General features: G+C 33.5%; 1 protein-coding gene across 1 annotated transcript in view; it reads right to left on the reverse strand.

Moving 5' to 3' along the window:
- Positions 1 to 2,498: 2,498 nt before the first annotated feature.
- The window catches only part of LOC130834032 (natural killer cells antigen CD94-like), a 29,076-nt gene continuing 8,998 nt past the window's right edge, over positions 2,499 to 22,576 (reverse strand). Inside the window, exons 7-10 of the mRNA XM_057704133.1 lie at positions 4,442 to 4,540; positions 3,854 to 3,925; positions 3,071 to 3,225; positions 2,499 to 2,522 (exon numbers count right to left, since the gene is read on the reverse strand). Of these exons, the coding sequence (XP_057560116.1) occupies positions 2,499 to 2,522; positions 3,071 to 3,225; positions 3,854 to 3,925; positions 4,442 to 4,540 (350 nt within the window). The remainder of the gene's footprint in view (positions 2,523 to 3,070; positions 3,226 to 3,853; positions 3,926 to 4,441; positions 4,541 to 22,576) is intronic.

Raw genomic sequence — 22,576 nt, forward strand, 5'->3', positions numbered from 1 at the left:
ATCTTGCATATTTTGTTCATAAGATTTCATGGTAGAAATCATAGTTTTAAATTAGATTCAACTATTTAAAAATTTATTTGACATTAATTTACAGTTAAGATCTAGGGTAGGAAGGGAAAGAGGGTGAGATAATAACTTTGTTAAGTTCTTATGTGTCAGACATTTTTCACATGTTTAAATGTATCACTTAGTGTATTTTCGCAACCACCCTATGAAGTGGGTTCTATTATTCTTCACATTTTATAGATGATGCAATAGAAACTGAAACACAGAATGTTTGAATAACAAGACTAAGATGATCCAAGTGTCAGAGTCAAGATGTAAATCCAGGCAGTTTAGCTTCAGAGCCTGTGCTATCAATTACTTACTTTATTAAACTGTGGAGCTTAAAACTGGGGAACCAGGATGTCAGTAGTTCAGTACTTCCCATGGTTTTGCTAAACTGGCTTCCACACACAGTGTGTGCGTGCACTAGAATGCAATGTTATACCTCCCACTTTCAGATAGCCTAATAAGATCATCTGAATTGAGGCCTAGAAATCTTCTTTTTTGAATATATGTAGTAGGTTAAATAAGGCACCCCTAAAATTTGTGTCCACCCAGAACTTCAAAGTGTGGCCTTATTTGGAAGTAGATTCTTTGTAGATGTAATTGCGTTTAGGATGACAATGAAACCGTATTGGATTGTGCCCTAAATCCAATGAGAATATCCTTGTAAGAGAGCAATGGGCACACAGAGATGCAGAGAAAGAGCAATGGAAGTTAGAGGTATAGACAAGCATCCCTTGGTATCCAGGGTGGGGAGTGAGTGTGATTGGTTCCAAGACGCCGAGGATATCAAAATCCACAGATGCTCAAATCCCTCATGTAAAATGGAGTAGTACAGTCAGCTCTCTGCATCTGCATGGTTGATTGAAACTGAGGGTTCGGAACCTGCAGATACACAGGGCTGACTGTCTTTGAATGTTGCAAGGACTGCCAGAATATCTTGTATTTTCACAGAGGTTTTCTAGATTTCCTTTATACATTAACATTTTGATAAACAAGTTCTACAGTATGTACAGTACAAAAAATTTTTAATCATCAATAACAGTTTTCTCCCTAGAAAAATTCAGCTAGCTCCTTCAAGACAAAGGATCTTCCAGAAGGAACCAACTCTACCAAGATCCTACTAAGATACTTCTGCTCTCCTGAACTGTGAGAGAATTAATTCCTGTTGTTTTAAGCCACCCAGTTTCTGGTGATTTGTTATGACAGAAACTAACACAAAGTACACTAGGTGAGTTCTAGAGAAGCAGAAAGCACACTTTAAGAAAATTTCATTATGTGCCCACGTCTTGGAGTCAAACAAACTTTATTGAAGTTAAAATGACAAATCTGATATGTACTCACTTTGTAATCTTATGCAAGTTTACTTATTCAACTACCTTTTAATAAAATGCAGAATGATAATACCTCAATAAGCAACCTAAATGAATTTTGAAAGTAAAATATTTAGCTTAGTATAGTATTGAGTATTTTACTTGGTATTTTACTCCCTTCTTTCCATCTTTCCTGTCTTTTCCTGGTTGACTTATTATAGCTACATCTGTTATGAAATCTAACATCTGTCCATATCTAAATATTTAGATTTGGAAGAAAATAATGTTATTGTGTACTGAATTTTTGAAACATCAAGAGAGGGCTTCCCTGGTGGCGCAGTGGTTGGGAATCCACCTGCCAACGCAGGGGACATGTGTTCGATCCCTGGGCTGGGAAGATCCCACATGTTGCAGAGCAACTAAGCCCATGCACCACAACTACTGAGCCTGTGCTCTATAGCCTGCGAGCCACAACTATTGAGCCCACATGCCACAACTACTGAAGCCTGCACACCTAGAGCCCATGCTCTGCAACAAGAGAAGCCACCACAATGAGAAGCCCATGCACCACAACGAAGAGTAGCCCTCATTCACTGCAACTAGAGAGAGCCCGTGCACAGCAGCAAAGAACCAATGCAGCCAATAAATAAAATAAAAAATAAAACAGCAAGAGACTTACCTGTCCAGGGTAAGCTGTGTGCCATCTCGCCAAACCCACTTCAGTTGTTGGTTGTTGTAGAATAAACCGATTGCAAACTTTTCTTTTTGCATACCACATTGCATTTTTGACAATTTTATTATAAAATCCTGCAGAGAGGAAGAGGAAAATAAATCAGAAAGTAGAACTTTCCTTGATAAAAGAGGAATATAATAGTTTAAATACACATAATTCATTTAAACTTCTCTTTGGATTCTCTGTTCTTTAGATTGAGAGAATCTGGAAGGATTAACCATAAACTCTTCAGCCATAGGCTCTATGCCCAGAGCTAATGACTCATTTATTCACCAAGCAATTTTTTTGGTACACATTATATTCTAGGCATTTTCTTAAGTTATGGGCTGCAAAAGCGAGCAAGAAGTCTTAAAACTGTAGTCACTTAAATTAGGCACTGAAAAATTGAACAATATTCAATGAGCTTATGTAATGAGTAGTGACCTGCGCTACAAAAACAGAAAAACAGGATCAAACGAGAAGAATTAGCAGGGAATTTTAACAGGTTTTCGTGAATGAAGAATGTTTCCCAAGGGGACCTTCTAATAAGCTAAAATCTTAAAAATGAGGATGTATTAACCGAGAGACAATAGTTTGAGATGGGACATGCAGGAGATAAAATGTGTCACAGGTAAATGGAATAAGGACATAAAAGGGCACAGGAGGACCACTTTAAACTTAAACAACTTCAATACAGCTGGAGACCGTGGCACACTTCCCTCCGAACAGTGTGATGGAGAGTCCTTAACAGCAGAGGAGGCCAGAGGAATAGGTAGAAATCAGATTAAAAGTGACCTTATCTACATGTCATTTGTACTTTCCCCCAAGTGCTGAGGAAAACACTCAGGTGTTATTGAAGTACCCATTCAAAATTACAAATTGCAAAGATTTCTGTGACAGTATGAAAGGTAGTTCAGAAGAATATAAAACTTGAGTGACCGCTGTCATTTTAAAATTTTCTGATACTGAAATTTTTGAAACAAAGTCTTGTCTTTACCATTTCTTCTTCAATATCCAGTTTAAGAAATCTTGAATCTAAATCAGTGCAATAACGGTGACATTCTTTCCAAGGATGTTCATTTCTTGAAAAATAGTAGCAGTTTTCTCCATACTGATGCCAGTTGTTTGAACAAGCAGGACATTTCCAAATGACTAAAAAATTAGAATATAACTGAAAGACTTCCATCAGTACAAATCACATTCAGTAAATTGACATAGAAAATCTACTGTCTATAAACAAAAACATCTTTTGATTTTTACATTATAGACTGTGTGCACTTAAATTTAGTGTTAAATTTATCTTACACTAATAACTCACTTCGTTGAAAACATTTCGGTCTTTAAGACTCATATTGGGATGCATATTGGGAAACAATTTTTTAATGACAAAATTTAAAATGTATCTGGAAATATATCCAATATATATAACTGTTAAAATTGTCAACATAATGCTCTTTGTTTTCACAATGAAAATGAAACGTATATATTTATGTTAAAAATCTGTAAGAAATACATAAATGAAATTATATATATAGATATCCCCAAAAATGATGATGCCTTGTTAAAATATTTTATTTAACGTTAGGTCATCAGTTGATAGTGCCATCATTTTGAATATATGCATAATATACACAGGACTACAAGAGAAATACTCTGACATACAAGTAGATTTGACTCACATACATTTACATGTATCCAGTTACATGTATCAAGCAAAATAGTTAATTACCTCTTTTCTCATGCAAATAAGATTATGACTCAGGGAGTCTTCCAAAATTACCTGTGTTATTTGCTTCCTTGTTGGAGGAGATATTTTTTGGACATCCTTCTGATTGAAATGGCTTCTTATTCACTAAAGAGAATTCAGAAAGGTCAGTTTTAAACTCACAAAGAAAAATAATTGAAAAGAAAAAAGAAAAATAATTGGACACATTCCCATGTGTAAGACATTGGAAATACAAAAATCATTAATGAAGCATCACTTGCTTCAAAGAACTCATATGTAGCATAGTTATAATCATAAAAATCAAATTAAAATATGTACAAGTTCATACAGCAATTGATCACAGAAGAAAGAAATACTGTTCTGATAACAGTGTAAGCAAGTTTTTCTTAGAGAAAAAAATTTTAAAAAGGCATTTCTGGTAAAGGAAACATGAGAACAAATAGTAAAGCATTAAGTAACGATCATGATATGCTTAAAAATGGATAATATTTTGATAGGTCTCTAAGAAATTATCTTCAGTTCTGTGCAGAGAATATTGTACTTTGTACAAGAATAGAATTGACCAAAACAATGCACTGTCTTCAACAGATTTCACTATGTGAGTAATGGAAAAGCAGACTTCTATTTTATATTGTGACTTACACTCAAAGACTAAGTATCCAATGGACAAAAGAAGCCCCAGACAAATGATCCACAGAAACACTGCAACGAATTTCCATGAAGAAGATGGAGTGGGATGATCTATACAAAAAGATGAATAAATCTTGTGACATCAGCTTCTAAATGTTTATTCAGAGTTCCACTTCTGTTTTAGGTGTAGTAAACTGTACAAAAACAGAGCTCACATCCTAAAAATGGAAAGACAGGACACAAACTCTACTCCACCTTTGGCAAAGCACAGGAAGAAAAAGTGGCAGTCATAAAAGTGAAGATTTTCAGCAAAACTTCCAGGCTAAGAGTAGGCTATCCTGAGACTTTAGAATCTCCTGTAGTCATAGACCAATGGAAGTTCACACCTGATTGCCCATTAATCTCTGTTGGCTTCCACCAGAAAACCTGAGAGACCCCTTCTCTCTGGTGTGAGTCTACAGGATCTCCAAAGCTTGTCGGTATAGTGGGTAAATCTGGAGAGGACCATCTTTGCTCTGATCCCTTCCTAAGTACAAGGTGGTTAATGGCTGTCTTTGAGGGACAAACATAAAACCTACCTGGTGCTATGGGTGTCCTGACTCCAGGACCCCAACAAAAACAAGCTGCCACTGGAGGAAAAAGTAGAAATCTAGCTTGCCCGTACCCTGCCTGGACAATAGGCAAAAGCCACCTACTTGTAGAGAAGGGATAGAAAACCAGCTTCTGCCCAGGATCCTGAAATGGTACAAAGCAGAGGACCTCCACTGGGGGAGAGAGGGGAAATTGCCTCACACACAAAATCTACCAACAGGACAGATGCCACAGAGAAAGGGACAGAGAATCCACCTCTCTGATCAATAAATTCTGCATTGAGTAGAACACGTTTTTTAAAGATAAAACATTAAAAACCAGATCTGGAGTTGGATCAGTTATAATTTCTAGGCATGGACTTTGAGATAACAATAGGTTATTTGCTAGGTTAAAGTATCTAGTGGGGGAAAAAATGGAAATCGGCATAAATATATAAGAAATTTTAGTAGAAATATGAAATTTATAATAAGCACAAATGGAAAGAAGAATATAATCTGAATAAAAAACACAGAATCAGAGATGAATAACTCACTCCATGGACTTGTCAGTAGAGTCGACACAGCAAATAAAAGACTGTCACTATGATCATATTGGTGATTTTACCTTTCAGATCCTCTATGCCTTTGCTCCAAACTGACAATACATATATATCTTCTTAAACTCCTTAAACTTGAATTTCTGGAATTGGCATTCTTCCGAGTCTTTAATATTATCTAAATCTACTTGTCAAGGTGGAATCAGTGAAAAACAGTGGACTGTGGCCAACCTGTATTCATCTGGCTGAATTCCATGTCTTTCACTTCAAACATCAAATTTGTGCAAAGCGTGTATGTAATCATGATGGAGAGCATATAAGTGAGAAAAAGTATAAGAGAGCATTTGGGTGGATAATATCAGGAGTACAGTTTGGAGTATATGTTTGAGATTTCTCTTAACATCCGAGAGTTGATTTGGATTACAATACTGTGTAGTCAGTCTGGAATGCAGGAGAGAAATCCAAGATGGATATAAATTTTGAGTCATTAGCAGGTGGATGATATTTACAGCTAAAAGACTAGGTGAATTATTAGGGAGTATATATAAAAATGGAAGACAAGAGGGTAGGCTGAAACAGCAGACACTCCAGTATTTAAAGAATAGGGAAAGTAAGCATTTTATATCATGTGAAAACAAAAGCTATAAAGTAAACTTGCATTTTGTTAAAAGAAAAAATAAGAAAGTTTATTTAAATAGTATATGGTATTATTTTAATGTTTTTATGTATAATTGTATACATGTAAAAATGATTTAAAAGGCATATGTCTAAACTTCACTTATTTTTGGTGATATAATTAATGTCCCATGTTATCCTCTTTTTCTTTGTTTTTGGTAAATTATAAATTTGCATGTTAATTATGTAGCACTTTGAGAATAATACTACCTTTAATTAATTAATTTATTTATTTTTTGGGGGGGTACACCAGGTTCAATCATCCGTTTTTATACACATATCCCCATCTTCCCTCCCTTCCTTGACTCCCTTCCCCCAAGTCCCCCCAATACTACCTTTAAGAAACTACTCTACTCTTCCTTCATATTTTTTTCTTTATGGCCATGAACACATCACCATGTATCTGGAATAAATTTTGACCTTTGCTTTATAAACAGTGAAACCCAAGGGCCAAAATTATCTTGACTAACACTTCAAGAAACATTGATAGAGTCTTATTTTCACAATGTGAAGCGAAGCATTTACCATCACATACCTTAGTCGTAGTTGCCTGAGTGAGATACATAGCCAGGGATGTATTTTAAGAAATTTAGTTAAAATTAGAAAAAGCAGAAAAACATCGAGCTCCTTGTTGAAAAGTTAGTTGAGAGTCATCAGAGGAAGAAAAGGCTTTGGACTTCCCAGGTAAAGACTGATTTCCAACAATTACAGACTCCAGGGTCTGGAACATGCCATTTAATCATTATGTCTCTGTGTATGTTTGTATGTTGGGTATAAAAATGAAACTTACCTTGTGGAGTTCATTTGTAATTGATTTCCATATGTGAAAGCACTTTACAAACAGTGAAAAACTAAGAAATATTGTTAGGTAAAAATAAATTTAAAAGACAGGATAATGACTCTAAGTCACTACATATGGAAAAACAACAACAATGGTGAAGGATGTCATTTTACACATACTTACGTACATACACACAATTAATAATATCATGAATAAAGTTTTCCCAAACTATTAGATTTCCCATACAAATCTAATGGTAACTACTCTTACATTGGTAAGAATTGTTCAAAAAACAATTTCTGAATCCATAATGGGTAGGGTGTATAAGGTGTAAAAGGGTTTTTAAAAAATGGTTAACAATGTTAAGCAAAACTAATTTAATGAATTCTTCATTAACTACATGGTAAATGTGTATATCATAAATAGCACTGTAATAATCAACAATCTAAAAAATTGGAAAGTAACCAATTGAGACCCTAGTTAAAAATAACGCATTTTAGCCAAAGTTGTAATATCCATTTTGTGTAAGACAAAATAGAACTAGCGCATTAATACATAGCACACTTCTAATCATTCCACATAGTGATTTAAAACATCCAAGCAATGCACATTAGCAACAGGGAAAATACAAATTAAATCAAATTTCAAATGATAGGAAGATAGTCAAACTCCATATAGTCACATATAGCAGTAAAGTAATAGCACTGGAGTGTGTGTGTCAACATAGAAGCATGACACCTGAAAAAGATACACTTTGAACACGCTATGCTAGCAAGTATATAAATCAGGAAAACAAGAAAAATAGTCCCTAAGTCACAGAAATTGTGTTAGAATAATGAAATTATCTCTACAATTTCTCACTTCTCTATTTCACAAATATCCTATTAGATAGCATTAATATCTTAAATGACAAGAAATGATAAACAACATATTTTGATCCCCAAATGTTTTACTCAATCTAAAAACATTGATGTAATGTTTACAACACAGTTTTAATTATGGACTCATAGGGGAAAAGTCAATCTTCTCTCAAAAGTGCTTATTTTCCTTGTTTAGTAAAAGAAAAACATTTAAATTATGTATGTGCAAATAAGCACATAATGCATGATTTTCTATATATTTAAGTGCAATTTAAGATAAGGTGTAGAAAACACAAATACTTTGATGTCTAAAACACGAAAGACCTTTTCTCTTGGGAGTTTCAAGTCTTTGCTTTCTCTTTGGCTGAGATGATGGCTGAAGTCGCAAATCAGAGTAAGTTACATCTCCGTCACTCATTACTGAAGGGCAGAGATACAAGAAAATGAACAGAAAAATACATTTTAAATTCATGTAAGTTGTGCAATCCATAAATAAAATTGGTATTGACTAAAATAGCGTTGGGAAGGAACTTGAATAACTAGTGATTAGAATATAATTACAAATGTGAAAATATTTTTTTAAGAACAAAAAATATTTTTTAAGTGTTACTTAATGAGCTGGTATGGTATATCACTTTTGGTCTTCTTAATGTTGTCCATTTACAATTGCAAATCTATAAGTGTCATTGACTGATAAGTAAAAATGCAAAATATGTTCTGATGGCTTTACTGAACTCTGTTGACTGAGGTTTATCTCTATAGCCCGGCATTCACTTTCTTCCACAATTTCACCTGTTACTGCTTTCTTTTCAATCTCATCTTTCACTTCGACCTATTTCCATTTTCCCCATAATTCCACTGACAACACTTGTTCTGTTTCAACATACCATAAGCATTTCGCCAATCTCAAAGTTTTACTCAAATACTTCCTTCTCTAGTACTTTTTCCTCCTGTATTTGCTCATTGTAATTTTAGTTTGCTCAATCTGTAAATCAGATTCTGCCACCTTTAATAAAACTTCCAGATCCTTCAGTAACAATTTACCTCTTCTTCCAATTTTTCTCATAATTCTTCATTTGTCACCATTCCATGAGTTATCTCCTCTTATCTTTCTTTCATTAAAGTCTCCCTACTGTATTGTGAATTTCTTGATACATCTTATCTGCTGCAATTGTTTATTAGATTTCTATACTAAGTATAAAAATGTTAAATTTATCTTCAAAACTCACATTTTGTGTACTAAACTCTAATTTGAGAAATAATTGAAAAATATCTTTCCTGATTAAAACATTTTAGAAAAGTTGATAGGAATCTATGTGAAACTTTTTTACTCTCTTACTAAAGGATAAAATACCTCAGTTGTTCAGTCACAAAACACATCCTATGAAAAGGTTAATTATGCTTTACCGTGATGAAATTTTGTATTTCCTCATTTATTTTCTTTAAACCTCTTGTTTCATACCACTTAACAATGTTGAGGTATTATAAAATGTCATATCAAATAATAACAGAGATAATAATAATGAAATTACCAAAAATAAATAATTAGAATAGCTTCTTTAAGACTACTCCAGCTCATCTGATTTCCCTCCTAGCATCTCTCTTTTCTTCAATTCTTTCTCCCTTCCTTTCCTCTCTGTCCTCTTTCCCCACTCTGTCACTCAAACTTTTATTACCTTTTCTCTCACATGACATATATAGAGACATATAAATATATAGTTATATATTGGTTGAAATTATAATCATATAAATTATGTATAAGATTTGAAAGAAAAAATATATATCTGCATATTGATGTATAAATTTTTCTTTGCACCTATAACTTCAGCTTCCTTAATCCAATTTCCCTCAAAATTCTAAAAAACGCATGTTGAGAAACAAAAGAAATCTGCAAGATTAAAAATACCTGATTTTTAGAAGAAAGCGTCTGAACTTTTGCAGAATGCGTGTGTATATCCTCAGAAGAAGCAGATCTTATCTCGTATCACAGAAGTTTGAATTTAAGAATTTTGATGGTCCTTTGTATGTATCAAGAGCCCAGAAAATAAGCCAAGAAAAGACACAGGCTAATAATGCCTTTGTTCGTCCTATGAGAGACTCTGACAGGTGAGTGCAGAATTCAAGAGTTAAGAGTGCTCTGGATGCAACCACACAGGAAGCTGTTTTACTGCTGCTGAGTTTAGCTCTGTATCATCTCTAGATTGGGCATTTCATCAATCTCACCTTGAATTACACAAGTTACCTAACATGTTTGCACTAAAGGCCAATTTTACTCAATGCTCGCATTGTCACAGACGTAGTTGAATACATTACTGGTTATTAAGAGAGTAGCTTCAAGCATTTTAAATTATTTCCAATGTACTTTATTACACTTTACATTCAATTGCTATTCTGGGAATGTTATTCTTTAGAGACACTTCTGTGAGGTGTCTTTATGAACTCTTTCAGTTCTAGGGTAGGTACTGTCTTTCATCACTAGATGGTGCATGCATGATTTTTCACAGTACTGCTCAGCATTTATTATTAGTGGACTGTGAACTCCCAAATAATTCTTATCAGCTATAGTCACTAAAAACAAAAATAAAATAACAAATACTAATCAATGAATTATTCACATTCATGTAAAATTCAATTTCTCAAAGTAATTTTACTTTTTGTGGGAGAAAACACAAAACATTTTGACAATTCTAGCACTTGTTTTAGCTTATGTTAGTTTAAATTTTGTATTTATTTTGCACCTTCCTTTAACATTTTCAAAGATTTTTTAATTAAATTAATCTGGGGTCATTCTCAGATAAATAAATAATATGTGGAACATAGGGCAGTAACACCTTTATAACTGCGTAATTAATTTAGAAAAAAGGAAGATATCAACCAAAGTGTCAACTAAATCTAAGAAAGCAGGAGAACTTTATAACTAAAAAGTGATAAAATTAATTTCAAAAGAAAAAGCATATTTGACCCCCTCAAATATTTAACTTCTTATTCAATTTTTAAATTTAATATTAAAGAAACAGGGAGTAATATATAAACATGTTAAAATCTATAAATACTAAATATAAATAATTGTAAAATATATCTTGAAAATCCATTTCTATAATATTTAAAAAGACAGAACACAGAACATTCACAGACTTTTAGCTATTAATCAAAATCACTAATCAATTAAGCAAGGAAAAAAGAAAGAAGGAAAGGTCTAACTATAATAAGATACAAACATTCAATTAATCACACTTGCAAATACTGTTTAAATAGAAATGACCTCTGCTATTCATGTATTAAATGCTATTAGACCAATATTTGAAAATTGTGCTTAAAATTTATTCTCTTTCAATCAGAATTTCACTATTAGAAATCAGTTCAATGAAAGTAAGCTTTAAAAAGGGAAACAGTTGCTCAGCGAACCAGAATTTATAATTCAAAGGTGAAATTTAAAATATCTATAGGTAGTATAATTGGAAAAGATTTAAATGTGATTAATTCAATATGATACGATAAAAGTCATGAAAAAATTTGATCAATGAGTGAAATTGTAAAAATATTTAGGAAGACATTCATTTAGTTAAAGAATAATGACAAAAATTGTAATGATAAATTAATTGTCTCAAAAATCATTGCAGCATCATGGGTAGGTAATTACTTTTATTACACTTTTCTATGTTCATACAAATGTAAACACATAAGCACACACACATTCATTATTTATTATTTCTAGCTGAATATCATATGGTCAGAGAAAAGCTTTGTAGGCTTTGAATTTTTTTTTCTTAATTTATTGAGGTTTGTTTAATGCACCAGAATATGGTCTATCTTGGTAAGAGTCTGCTTGCGTTTGAAAATAATACACTTTCTTTTGTTGTTGGGTGAAGTATTGTATAAATGTCAATTAGGGCAGATTGGTCAATTAGGGCAAATTGGTCAATGGGGTCCCACAAATTTTCAATATTCCTGGTGATTTTTTTACTGCTCATATTTTCAATTACTAAGAGAAGGGTTTTGAAGTTCTCAATTATAATTGTACATATATCTTTTTCCCATGAAACAAAATTTTTAAGTTCTGCTATTTCACTAATAACATTTGGGATTGTTATACCTTGTTGGTGAATTTTTTTTTTATTACATAATGTTTTTGTTTCTCTCTTTTATGATTGATGTTTATATGGTTTGACTTTTACCTTATATATATTTATAGTATAAGTATTTAAAATGGGTTACTGAAGACAGCATATAACAGTTTCTTGCCTTTTATTAGCTTAAATATCTTTGTCTTTTAATTGGAGTGTTTACACCATTGATGTTTAATATAATTATTAATATAGGTGGGTTTATATCTACTATTTGTTGTTTGTCTCATCTGTCCTTTGTTTTAATTTGACAAACACTCTCCTTGACCACTCTTGAGTCAGGATCCTCTGAAGACTTGCCTCTGAACTCTGTCCTTGGTTCATTTGGTGCAATTTTAGCAAGACCTGGAGAACATTGCTGTCTCAGCTTAACATTAAGCAGAGAGCAAATTCCCACTTTCTCCACCTCTTTGGTATTCAGGTCCTCAGTAAACTGGATGAGGTTCACCTAAACTGAGGAGGGCAGTTTGCTTCACTAAGTCTACTGAGTTGAGTGCTAACCTCATCTGCAAACACCCTCACAGATACACCCAGAAATTATGTTTAACTACAAGTCTGGGCACTCTGTGATCCAGTCAAGTTGACAAATAGAATTAACATTGCACCCTCCATTTCAACTCTACTGTCCTTTACACACTTTTTACAAATGTCATTAAAACCCCGGTACATTATTATTTTGATTGAAATTAACTTTGCTTTAGATCGAAATTATATTTATATTTGCTGATACATGTACCAGTTATATCACTTTTGAATCTTTTGTGGTATATCTGGTATTACTTTCCCATAAAGTAATAAACTTTATTTTTTAAAATACTTCCTTTAACGCATTTTATAAAAGAGATCTTTGTCAATGAATTCTCTCAATTTTTTGTTTTCTAAAACTTTGTGGTGACTTTCTAATCAAGGGTTATTTAGAATAGTATTTCTTCCTTTCTATTAAGACAAGTATCATTCACAATTTTCATTGATTATTTCTTATAGTATAAAATTATAAAGAATGTATACTGTAAAATAAAACCTTAGAAATAAAACTGATCAAAAAAGAGAATTTTAAGATATTTTATAAATGTCAACTACAATAATCAATTTTAAAACTTAGGCAAATATACATAAAGTATATATGTTTCACATATGAAATCAAGCTGTTCAATGTACAGTTTAAATGATCTCTGTCTTTGATATTTATTTTATCCTGGTCAATGTTAAGCTAGACTTATGAAACAAATTCAGAAGTGCTCCATTTCTATTTTCCAAAATAGTTTATGTAAAATTTAGAAATACAGTCCATGAAATTGTCAGAGAAATCATCCTTGAAGTCCTCTGCTTTTCTGCATAAGGAGAGTTTAAACAATAATTTAATGCTTTCATGATTTTAAAACTATTTAGGGTTTGGATAATTTGCATTTGTCTAGATATTTTTCCATTTTGTTCACATTTTTTAATCTATTTGTACTTAAACTACTAGTTTTTTTCTTAGTCTTCTAAACTGTTTTATCTATATATGTCCCCTTTTTTTATATGTCCCCTTTTTAATGCCTAAAATTATTTATGTGTGCTTCATGACATTTTTCTTTTGTAACTTTTGCTGAACATTTATGTCTTGTTAGTTGTTCAAAAGAACCAGATTTTTGCTTTGTAGTTTCTCTGTACTATCTCTTCATTTCCATTATCATCACGACCAAGTTCATTCTTGTATTCATCTTGGAAAAGTTTCAACATTTTCTCTTTTGTCTTAAGATTTGAAAATTTTTAATCTCCCTATGTTGTCCTCTTACACATACAATTAACCATGTTTTTTGCAATTATCATCAAATAACTGATCGTTTTTCCTATATTCACAATGATTACAAACAGTGTCAGGTCTTTTTAATTGAAACCCAGAAGAGAAAAGTGTTTTCATTTTAAATAAAAATTTATTTCATATATCAATTATATTATAAGAAAGTTAATATGCATTTATTGAAAATGTAAAAAAACATATTTCTGTGGTGTATTTATTAATACATAAATAATAAATAATATTTGTTCCATTCACATATTAAGGGAGGAAAATGGCAGAGTGAGGAACTTTGAAACACTGACCCTCCACTAAATCAATGACAAAGCTGGAAAAAATTTTCCCTCAATTTTTTCAGAACTCTGGAACCTAAGAAAACACTTACAAGAAATAGGGGACTGTTTCACAAAGAAATAAGCTGCTAAGTTTTGGTAAGAAGCATTTGTTTCATTCAAAAGTGAAGGGAAGTGGGATGCTAAAAAGTTTTTTTAATTGAAGTATAGTTGATTTACAATATTGTGTTAGTTTCGGGTATATAGCATAGTGATTTGTTTGGGGGATTTTTGCAGCTTGTATTCCATTATAGGTTATTACAAGATATTGGGTAGAATTCACTGTGCTATATGGTGAATTCTTTTGCTTATCTATTTTATGTATAGTAGTTTGTATCTGTTAATCCCATACTCCTAAATTGTCTCTCCCCACCTACCTCTCCCCTTTGGTAATGAAAATTTGGTTTATATGTCTGTGAGTCTGTTTCTGTTTTCTATATAGATTCATTTGTATTATTTTTTTAGACTCAACATATAAGTGATATCATATAGCATTTGTCTTTCTCTGACTGATTTCACTAAACTTGATATTCTCTAGGTCCATCCACATTGAGGCAAATGGCATTATTTCATTCTTTTTTATGGCTGAGCAATATTTCATTGTGTGTTTGTATGTGTGTGTATACACATATTTCACATCTTCCTAATCCAATTGTCTGTTGATGGTCACTTGGGTTGCTTCTGTGTCTTGGCTACTATAAATAATGCTGCCATGAATACTCAGGTGCATGTATCTTCTTGAGTTAGAGTTTTCATTTTTTCCAGATTTATACCCAGGAGTGAAATTACTAGATCATATGGTGGCTCTATCTTTAGGTTTTTAAGAAACCTCCAAACTGCTTTCCATAGTGGCTGCACCAACTTACATTCCCACAGTGTACAAGGGTTCCCTTTTCTCCACAGCCTCTCCAGCATTTATTATTTGTAGACTTTTTGATGATGGCCAGTCTGGTGTGATCCATTTGTTCAACACATACACTATCCATGCTGTATACACTACCTGCTTTTTAGTATAGGTAAAAATAGTTTATATAGAATTTGATACTATTTTGGTTTCAGGCATCCACCAAGGGTCTTGGAATGTTTCTCCTGTGAATAAGGGGTGATTACTTTACCAATTCTTTATAAAAGCTACAACTACTATAACAAAGCAAAGGACTCATGTGCCTACAGCACAGAAAACCAAACTCTGAAACAGGAGTTTGCAGCAAAGTAAGGGTTTATTACAGGGCACCAAGAAAGAAGTGAGAGACAAGCCTCAGATCCACTCCAATGTGGTCTTTGAGTCTGAGGTGTGTTTTATAGGGGAAGAGCAAAGAGGCTGAAGTTAATCATCATCTTGTGATATTTCTTTTTTTTCCTTTAGATCTTTATTGGAGTATAATTGCTTTACAATGTTCTGCCAGTTTCCTCTGTACACAACAAAGTGAATCAGCTGTATTTATACATATGTCCCCATATTCCCTCCCTCTTGAGCCTCCCTCCCACCCTCCCTATCCCACCCCTCTAGGTCATCACCAAGCATCGAGTTGATCTACCTGTGCTATGCAGCAGCTTCCCACATAGTTTTGGCAGTCGGGATATCTCTGGTTTATGATTTCTGGCAAGGGTGTCCATGGCTCAGGGATCTGTCAGCTCATCTTACCATGGAGAAACAACCTAAGTTTGTACACTGATGATATATATAAGGCAATTATAGTATAATAATGATGTTATCGACAACAGCGATTTTAGTCATCTGACACTGGTTGATTGGTGTTCAATTAGCGCAGAACTGAGGTCAGAGGAGACAAGAAAGGGAATAAAGCTTTGAATAGAAAGATTAACGATAAACTCAGTAAGGTAACTTGGTTTTAGGAGAACTTGAGTTCACTCAGTAGCAGCCAAATGGAAGAAATGCATAGGACAGGTATGTGTAAGGGCCAGGGAGCTCCCATGCCCTCTCTGGACAGGTGCACCACCCTCCCAGCATATAGATGCATTTACCAGCCCAGAACCTCTATGAATCTTCTTGTTGAGGGTTTTTGTGGAGGCTTCATCATGTAGGCATGGTTGATTAAATCATTGGTTATTGGTGATTGAATTCATCTCCAGCCCTTCTCCCCTTCCTATAGGTCTGAGGGTGGGGCTGAAAGTTCCAATTTTTTAATCACATGGTTGGTTCCTCGGGCAACCAAGCCCTAGTTCTCCAAGTCACCTCATTAGCATAAATTTAGAAATGGTTGAAAGGGGCTTATTATGAACCACAAAAGTTGCTCCTTTTACTCTTCACTCAGGAAATTATGAGGGTTTTAGGAACTCTGAATTAGGTACAGGGAGGGAGACCAAACATAAATTTCTTATTATATCACAGTATCACAGACAATATATACGAGCAAACTGTTGTATGCATTTTCAGCTCTAATTTTTTTTTTAAGTCCATATCTTCATTCCAAAAGAAAGAGGCAAAAAAATCATTGACATTATTTTTCTTTTCAGAAAAGTGAGTTTGGAACTTCCCAAGTTAGTAGATCACATGAAGCACTGAAATAAAGTTGATGTGTGTTATTTGGTGTCAATCTTCATTTAAATCTATGTTGGTGTAATTGCTAAGAAAAGAGATATGGTGAAAAAATACTATATATTTAACATATAAAATGAAGATCAGAATATTCATAGAATAATTTACTTTCTAATTTCAGGTGACACAGAAATTTCCTCAATATTAAAATGAATTCTTTCAAAGATATTCAAATTGTACTACATTTTAGCCTAAGATACAAGTTGATCCTTTTAACCTACTCCAGAAATAGATAATTGGGAAAAAAAAGTATTCTTCCTGGACTTATTTTAAAAATTAAATTATTATACATCATTGTTTAAATATATAACAATATTTGCTTTCACATTTTTATTTTAAAATAATAGTGCTTAGTATGTACATTATGAAGTCCCTTAGACATAAAATACACATGTTTTAATGATACTGATATTATTTTACTTTCATGGCTTCACAGCATTCTGTGGTTTAGATGTATATAATTGTTGATTTATCATTGCTTATTGAATTCTCCCTAAAAATGCTATGCATACTCTATATAATAGCTTTAATTTTATCCCTATTTTATAAATCTTTGAGGTGTTTTGTGCCAGTTTTGTAATGAGTATTTCAAAGTGCAGGTAATCAACAGGCGAATTTTTTTCTAAGATAACTATTCATTTAGTATTTGCATGAGAAACCAGGTCAAAGTATTCAACTTACTTGGCTAACTTGTTTTCCTAGATAAGCTGTCTGCCAAAGGAAAATCCAGATCTTTGTTAAACTTTTTCTTCATTAGCAAAGAACTAACAGTTGCATCTGTACTCAGTCCACTTTCTGGACAAGTACAGTAGCCAGAGTGTAAGAGTGGAAGATAAAACATAATTAATGTTGGGATTGTCTACATTTTTCACTGGTATTTACTCAATCAAAAACCACTTGTTATTTGTTCATTTCTATCAACAAACATTAATTGAGAGACTACTATATGCACTGCAGTGTGAAGTGCTCAGGGGATATGACTAAATAAGCCAGACACAGTTCTTTACATCATAATATAAAGGATAAGGTAAAAGGTAAGATCATAAAATTACCAATAATTTATTAATTACAATAAGTTATTCTTTTTAATTATAATAAGCTATAATTAAGTTATTGATTATAATAATGTATAATTACTGTAATTATAAATTATAATCAATAAAATTATAATTCATAATAATGTTATTCTTGTGGAAAGCATTATAAGAATTATAGTTTGCTAAGAAACAAAAATCTGTAGCAGAGAATGAGATGGGAGTGCTTAGGAGAAAGCCTTTTTAGGAAGTGACCGATAAGCTGAGTTCTTAAGGATGAATAGGTGTTAACCGGAGGGGAAAGTAAATAAGAAAAGCATAACAGGCAAAGGAAACAGCATTTTCACATTTTCTGAGCCAGGAAAGAACCTTGTGTATTGATGATTCTTTTTAGCCATAAATAAACTAAGAAAAGAAATATATCTGTGCACCCTTAATTAGGTGGTTTAGTGGTGGAATTTTGATTGATGTTCAGAAAGTGTTTTTATTTTCCTCCAAAGGTTGATAGATTAAAAGAAAAAAACAATTAGCTGAAAATCTGGTAATGTGCTATCCTAGTGATAGTATCTTATTTAGTTTTTTCTCCTTAGTACCTGCAAGTCACAGTATGAATGGTGCTGAAATTGCTGAAGTGAGTCAAAAGAAATGCTACATGATCACAGGTGAGTGAGGAACAATTTCAGGAAGCATTAAGGAAATAAAAAATTCATGTAGCAACTGGATTTTGAGCTAGATCTTACAGAATAAGAAGGACTTAGAAACATCCAAATATTTGCACCTCTTCCTAAGTCATGTGGTTAACAGCAGGAGCAAAGAAAAAGAGATAGGAACACAGGAGAGGCTATGAACCATCAGGTAATCAGAGTTCACTGCAACATTTGTGGTATTTTGTTTGTAATCTATTACATAATCATAGGCACACAGAGAGGAAACAAAGTTGCATATGGACCTCATATTTCCATTATTCATTAATATACAGACGTTAAATGTTTACTGTCATCCTTCCATTAGAGAACATTGGAACTGGACTCTCCTACAATGAGGAAAGGGAAGTTTATTGCTGTTATATTCCCTTACACTCCTGAGTGGTAAAGTACAGGAAACCCACTATTTCCAGATCAAACCAACCACTGGGGTTGGTTTACAAGCATTTGCGAATATTGGAACTCACGTGATAATGGTGGTTCCTGGAGAGGATATTGCCTGAAAACTGGGTTTAGAGAATGCTGTAAGAAAGCTTTAGACATTTATGTGATTAGGTTCAAGTTTCAGGAAATACATGACATTTTAAGAATGTCATGTATTGGTGAAATAAAAACTTTATGCTTCTGAAAAGCTTTGAGTCTCAGAAACTTCTCTAGAAGAAAATTAACCACTTTTAAACAAGATTCATGCCATAATTCAATATAAGGTGCAGCACTCCTAAAGTCCCAGGAATAAACCTTAAAGGAACAGTCTGATAAGATACAGGGGAAGCAAGAGAGAGGAGACAGTTAGTCAAGGGATGGAGGTCTTAAAAGTGGAAGCCAGCAGGGGAGAATTCAAAAGGCTCCGGGATCCACGTAATAAATATATGGATGTGTCTTTTAGTTTTTAAGTCATTTATTTGACACATAGCCATTTGGTCAGTGAAACACTGGAAAAGGAAGATGTTCTATTAGGACTGCTAACGCCATAATTTTTAAATGAAATACTTTATTCTTCAGTGAGATTATTCTTACATTTTCTTATCTACCTCCATCAGATAAAGTGTGAAGAGCTCAGCGGATATGACTAAATATGGTGGACACAATTCTTTACACTATTATAAATGATAAGGTAAAGGGTGAGATATTAAAATTAGCAATAATTTAGAAATCTGGAGTAAAAAAACAGCAAGCTATCTCAATTATTAACTGAGCATCTACTATGTTCTCATTTTTGTTTTATATGTTTGCTTTTCAGGTACTTTTTATATAAATTTATTTATTTATTTATTTTATTTATTTATTTATTGGCTGCATTGGGTCTTCATTGCTGCACACGGGCTTTCTCTAGTTGCGGTGAGTGGGGGCTCCTCATTGTAGCGGCTTCTCTTGTTGCAGAGCACAGGCTCTAGGCGCATGGGCTTCAATAGTTGTGGCACACAGGCTCCATAGTTGTAGCTCATGGGCTCTAGAGCACAGGCTCAGTAGTTGTGGCACAGAGGCTTAGTTACTCCGCAGCATGTGGAATCTTCCCAGAGCAGGGCTCGAACCCGTGTCCCCTGCATTGGCAGGTGGATTCTTAACCAGTGCGCCTCCTAGAAAGACCTCAGGTACTTTTTTTACTTCTCAGAAAATTCATGAGGTAGATCCCAACATCTAGATGAAAAACTGAGGCTCTGATAATAAAATTATTTGTTCAAAAGCTTCAAACATAATCAGGATTGAACTAAGAATTCAAATTCTGCTTTGTCTAAGCCTTTAGAGCTTTTAAGTCTCAATTACTTTACCATACAACATTTATTAAAAAGCCTATGATTTGAGAATACCTCCTTTATCATAATCTAAATTTCTGTAGTAGTTGAGACTATTTCTGGCCTTTTTATTCTGTTCTTCTGGTTTGCCTATTTGTGTGTCATTACCAACTACATTGTTTTAACTGGAGGTTTTTGAGATGTGTTTTAATAATTAGTAGGTCTAGTACTTCCTCATCACTATACTTTTTCAGTCATGTAGACTGTATATACGTTCTATGTGTTTATTTTCCTGTATGCACTTCAGTGTCAATTTACCCAGATCCATCAGTCATCGGATTTTTATTGGTATCACTTCAAATTTTAAATTAACTTGAGAAAATGTCCTAACTCAAACCAGGAGGTAGCTTTACATTTTAAAGCCTATTTTTTGTCTTTCAGGAATGTTTTACATTTTTTTCCATAGGACTTCTGCAAAACAAAATGCTGGCTTTAGAATACACACACACACACAGATAAGTGTATACGTGTACTTTATCCAGTTAAGGATGAATCCATACATTTTTACTTTTTTCAAAAAAGTTGTATATTCATCTTAAAATATTAGGTTGTTTCAGGTGCATTTGGAAGGAAGGTACATTTTCTATTATCTGTGTCTAGTGGTCAATATGTGTCCAGAATATCTACCATATTAACTATATTATTTAGATCATCTATAATATAACTTATTTTTTGTCCCAACTTTCTGTCTTATATTGAGAGTGGCCTGTAAAATCACCTTTTACTAATGTGTTACTATGTATTTTTTCTTCCATCTCCTATAATTTTTATATTTTATAGCCTCTGTTATTTACTGGATGGACTCAGAACTATTTAATCTTTGGAGTAGCATTTGGCTTTTAACATTATAAGGTGTCTTTCTTTATCTCATTTAATTCTCTTTTGGTATATGTCTTCACCTAGTATCAGGATTCCAACCCCTGCTTTCTTTTTGTTTCCTTTTGCCTTATAAATCTTAATTCATCACTTCACTTTCAGCATTCCATTACTTTCCTGAGTATGATCAACTTCTGCTTTACTTCAACCTTTTTTTTGCATTTCTTTTCTTTTTATAACTGTATGAGGATATCTAATTTAATTTGCCATAGTATATTACAGTTTTCTTCACCCTTATGGTTGATTCCCTTTTTAGGTGGATGACTTTTTGTAGGTAGAAAATACTATATTCATATCCTTGAATTTTTAAAGTGGTTTTATATACACATAATCGGTTTGTTTGTTTGTTTTCTAGTCTTACTTATTTAATGGTCAAGTTTCCTAGTTAGAGAGCTCCCTCTTCTGTCAGTTCTGCTCTATCCTTTGCAGTTTCCTCCATGGATGGCATTGCTATGGAAGTGGGGAGGGCAAAGATGTGTCTTTTTTTTCTTTCATTTCTTCAGTATCCTTAAATCCTCCAAATTACATCTTTGCTTTCATACTCACAGCTCTAAAGGTATCACCCTATTTTTATTATCTGCGTCTCCAAAAGGAAAACAAAATGCTTTTCCAAGCTTCTCACTTCTTGTCTTACATTTCAAACATTTTTTCCAGTGTTATGAACAACCAAGTCCCAACCTATGTTAAGTGTTTTGGAATTTACTGTTGTGATTTTATCTTTATAGGTTGATTATGTCTATACTTCATCTAAGTCCTATATTTTCACTTTTTCATAGAATATTTTAAGGACTAATTTTTTAAATCTGCACCATAGACATTCAGTAGCAGGCTTAAGCAAGAGCTCTGCTAACATTGTTTTTTTAATTTCTACTTACAGATAATTGCAAGGTGGTGGTGCTCTGTGTCTCTGGGGATGCTGAAAGGGCATGGGTCTTGGGTGGTTTTGTTTGCTTTCCTTATTGATTTTGTGGATCAGAGAGGGGTCGGGGATATTTAGAATCAGGCAACCATCTTTGCAATATAAAACTGGGGACTTAGCTAGTATATTCATTAAAGAACCCTATCTTTTATTTTAATTTTTTTAAAGAACTTTATTTTTTGTTTGTTATTTTTGTTTTGGCTGTGTTGGGTCTTCGTTGCTGCACAAGGGCTTTCTCTAGTCGCGGTGAGTGGGGATTATGCTTTGTTGTGGTGTGCAGTCTTCTCATTGTGGTGGCTTCTCTTGTTGCAGAGCACGGGCTCTAGGCACACAGGCTTCAATAGTTGTGGCACATGGGCTCAGTAGTTGTGGCTCACAGGCTCTAGAGCACAGGCTCAGTAGTTGCGGTGCCTGGGCTTAGCTGCTCTGCAGCATGTGGGCTCTTCCCAGAGCAGGGCTTGAACCTGTGTCCCCTGCATTTGCAGGCAGATTCTTAACCACTGCTCCACCAGGGAAGTCCCAAAGTACCCTTTCTTTAAGATCCTTACTTAAAATCTATTTCACACTCTTAACCAGTAAAAGC

This window comes from Hippopotamus amphibius, chromosome 12 (assembly GCF_030028045.1).
Source record: "Hippopotamus amphibius kiboko isolate mHipAmp2 chromosome 12, mHipAmp2.hap2, whole genome shotgun sequence".
NCBI lineage: Eukaryota > Metazoa > Chordata > Mammalia > Artiodactyla > Hippopotamidae > Hippopotamus > Hippopotamus amphibius.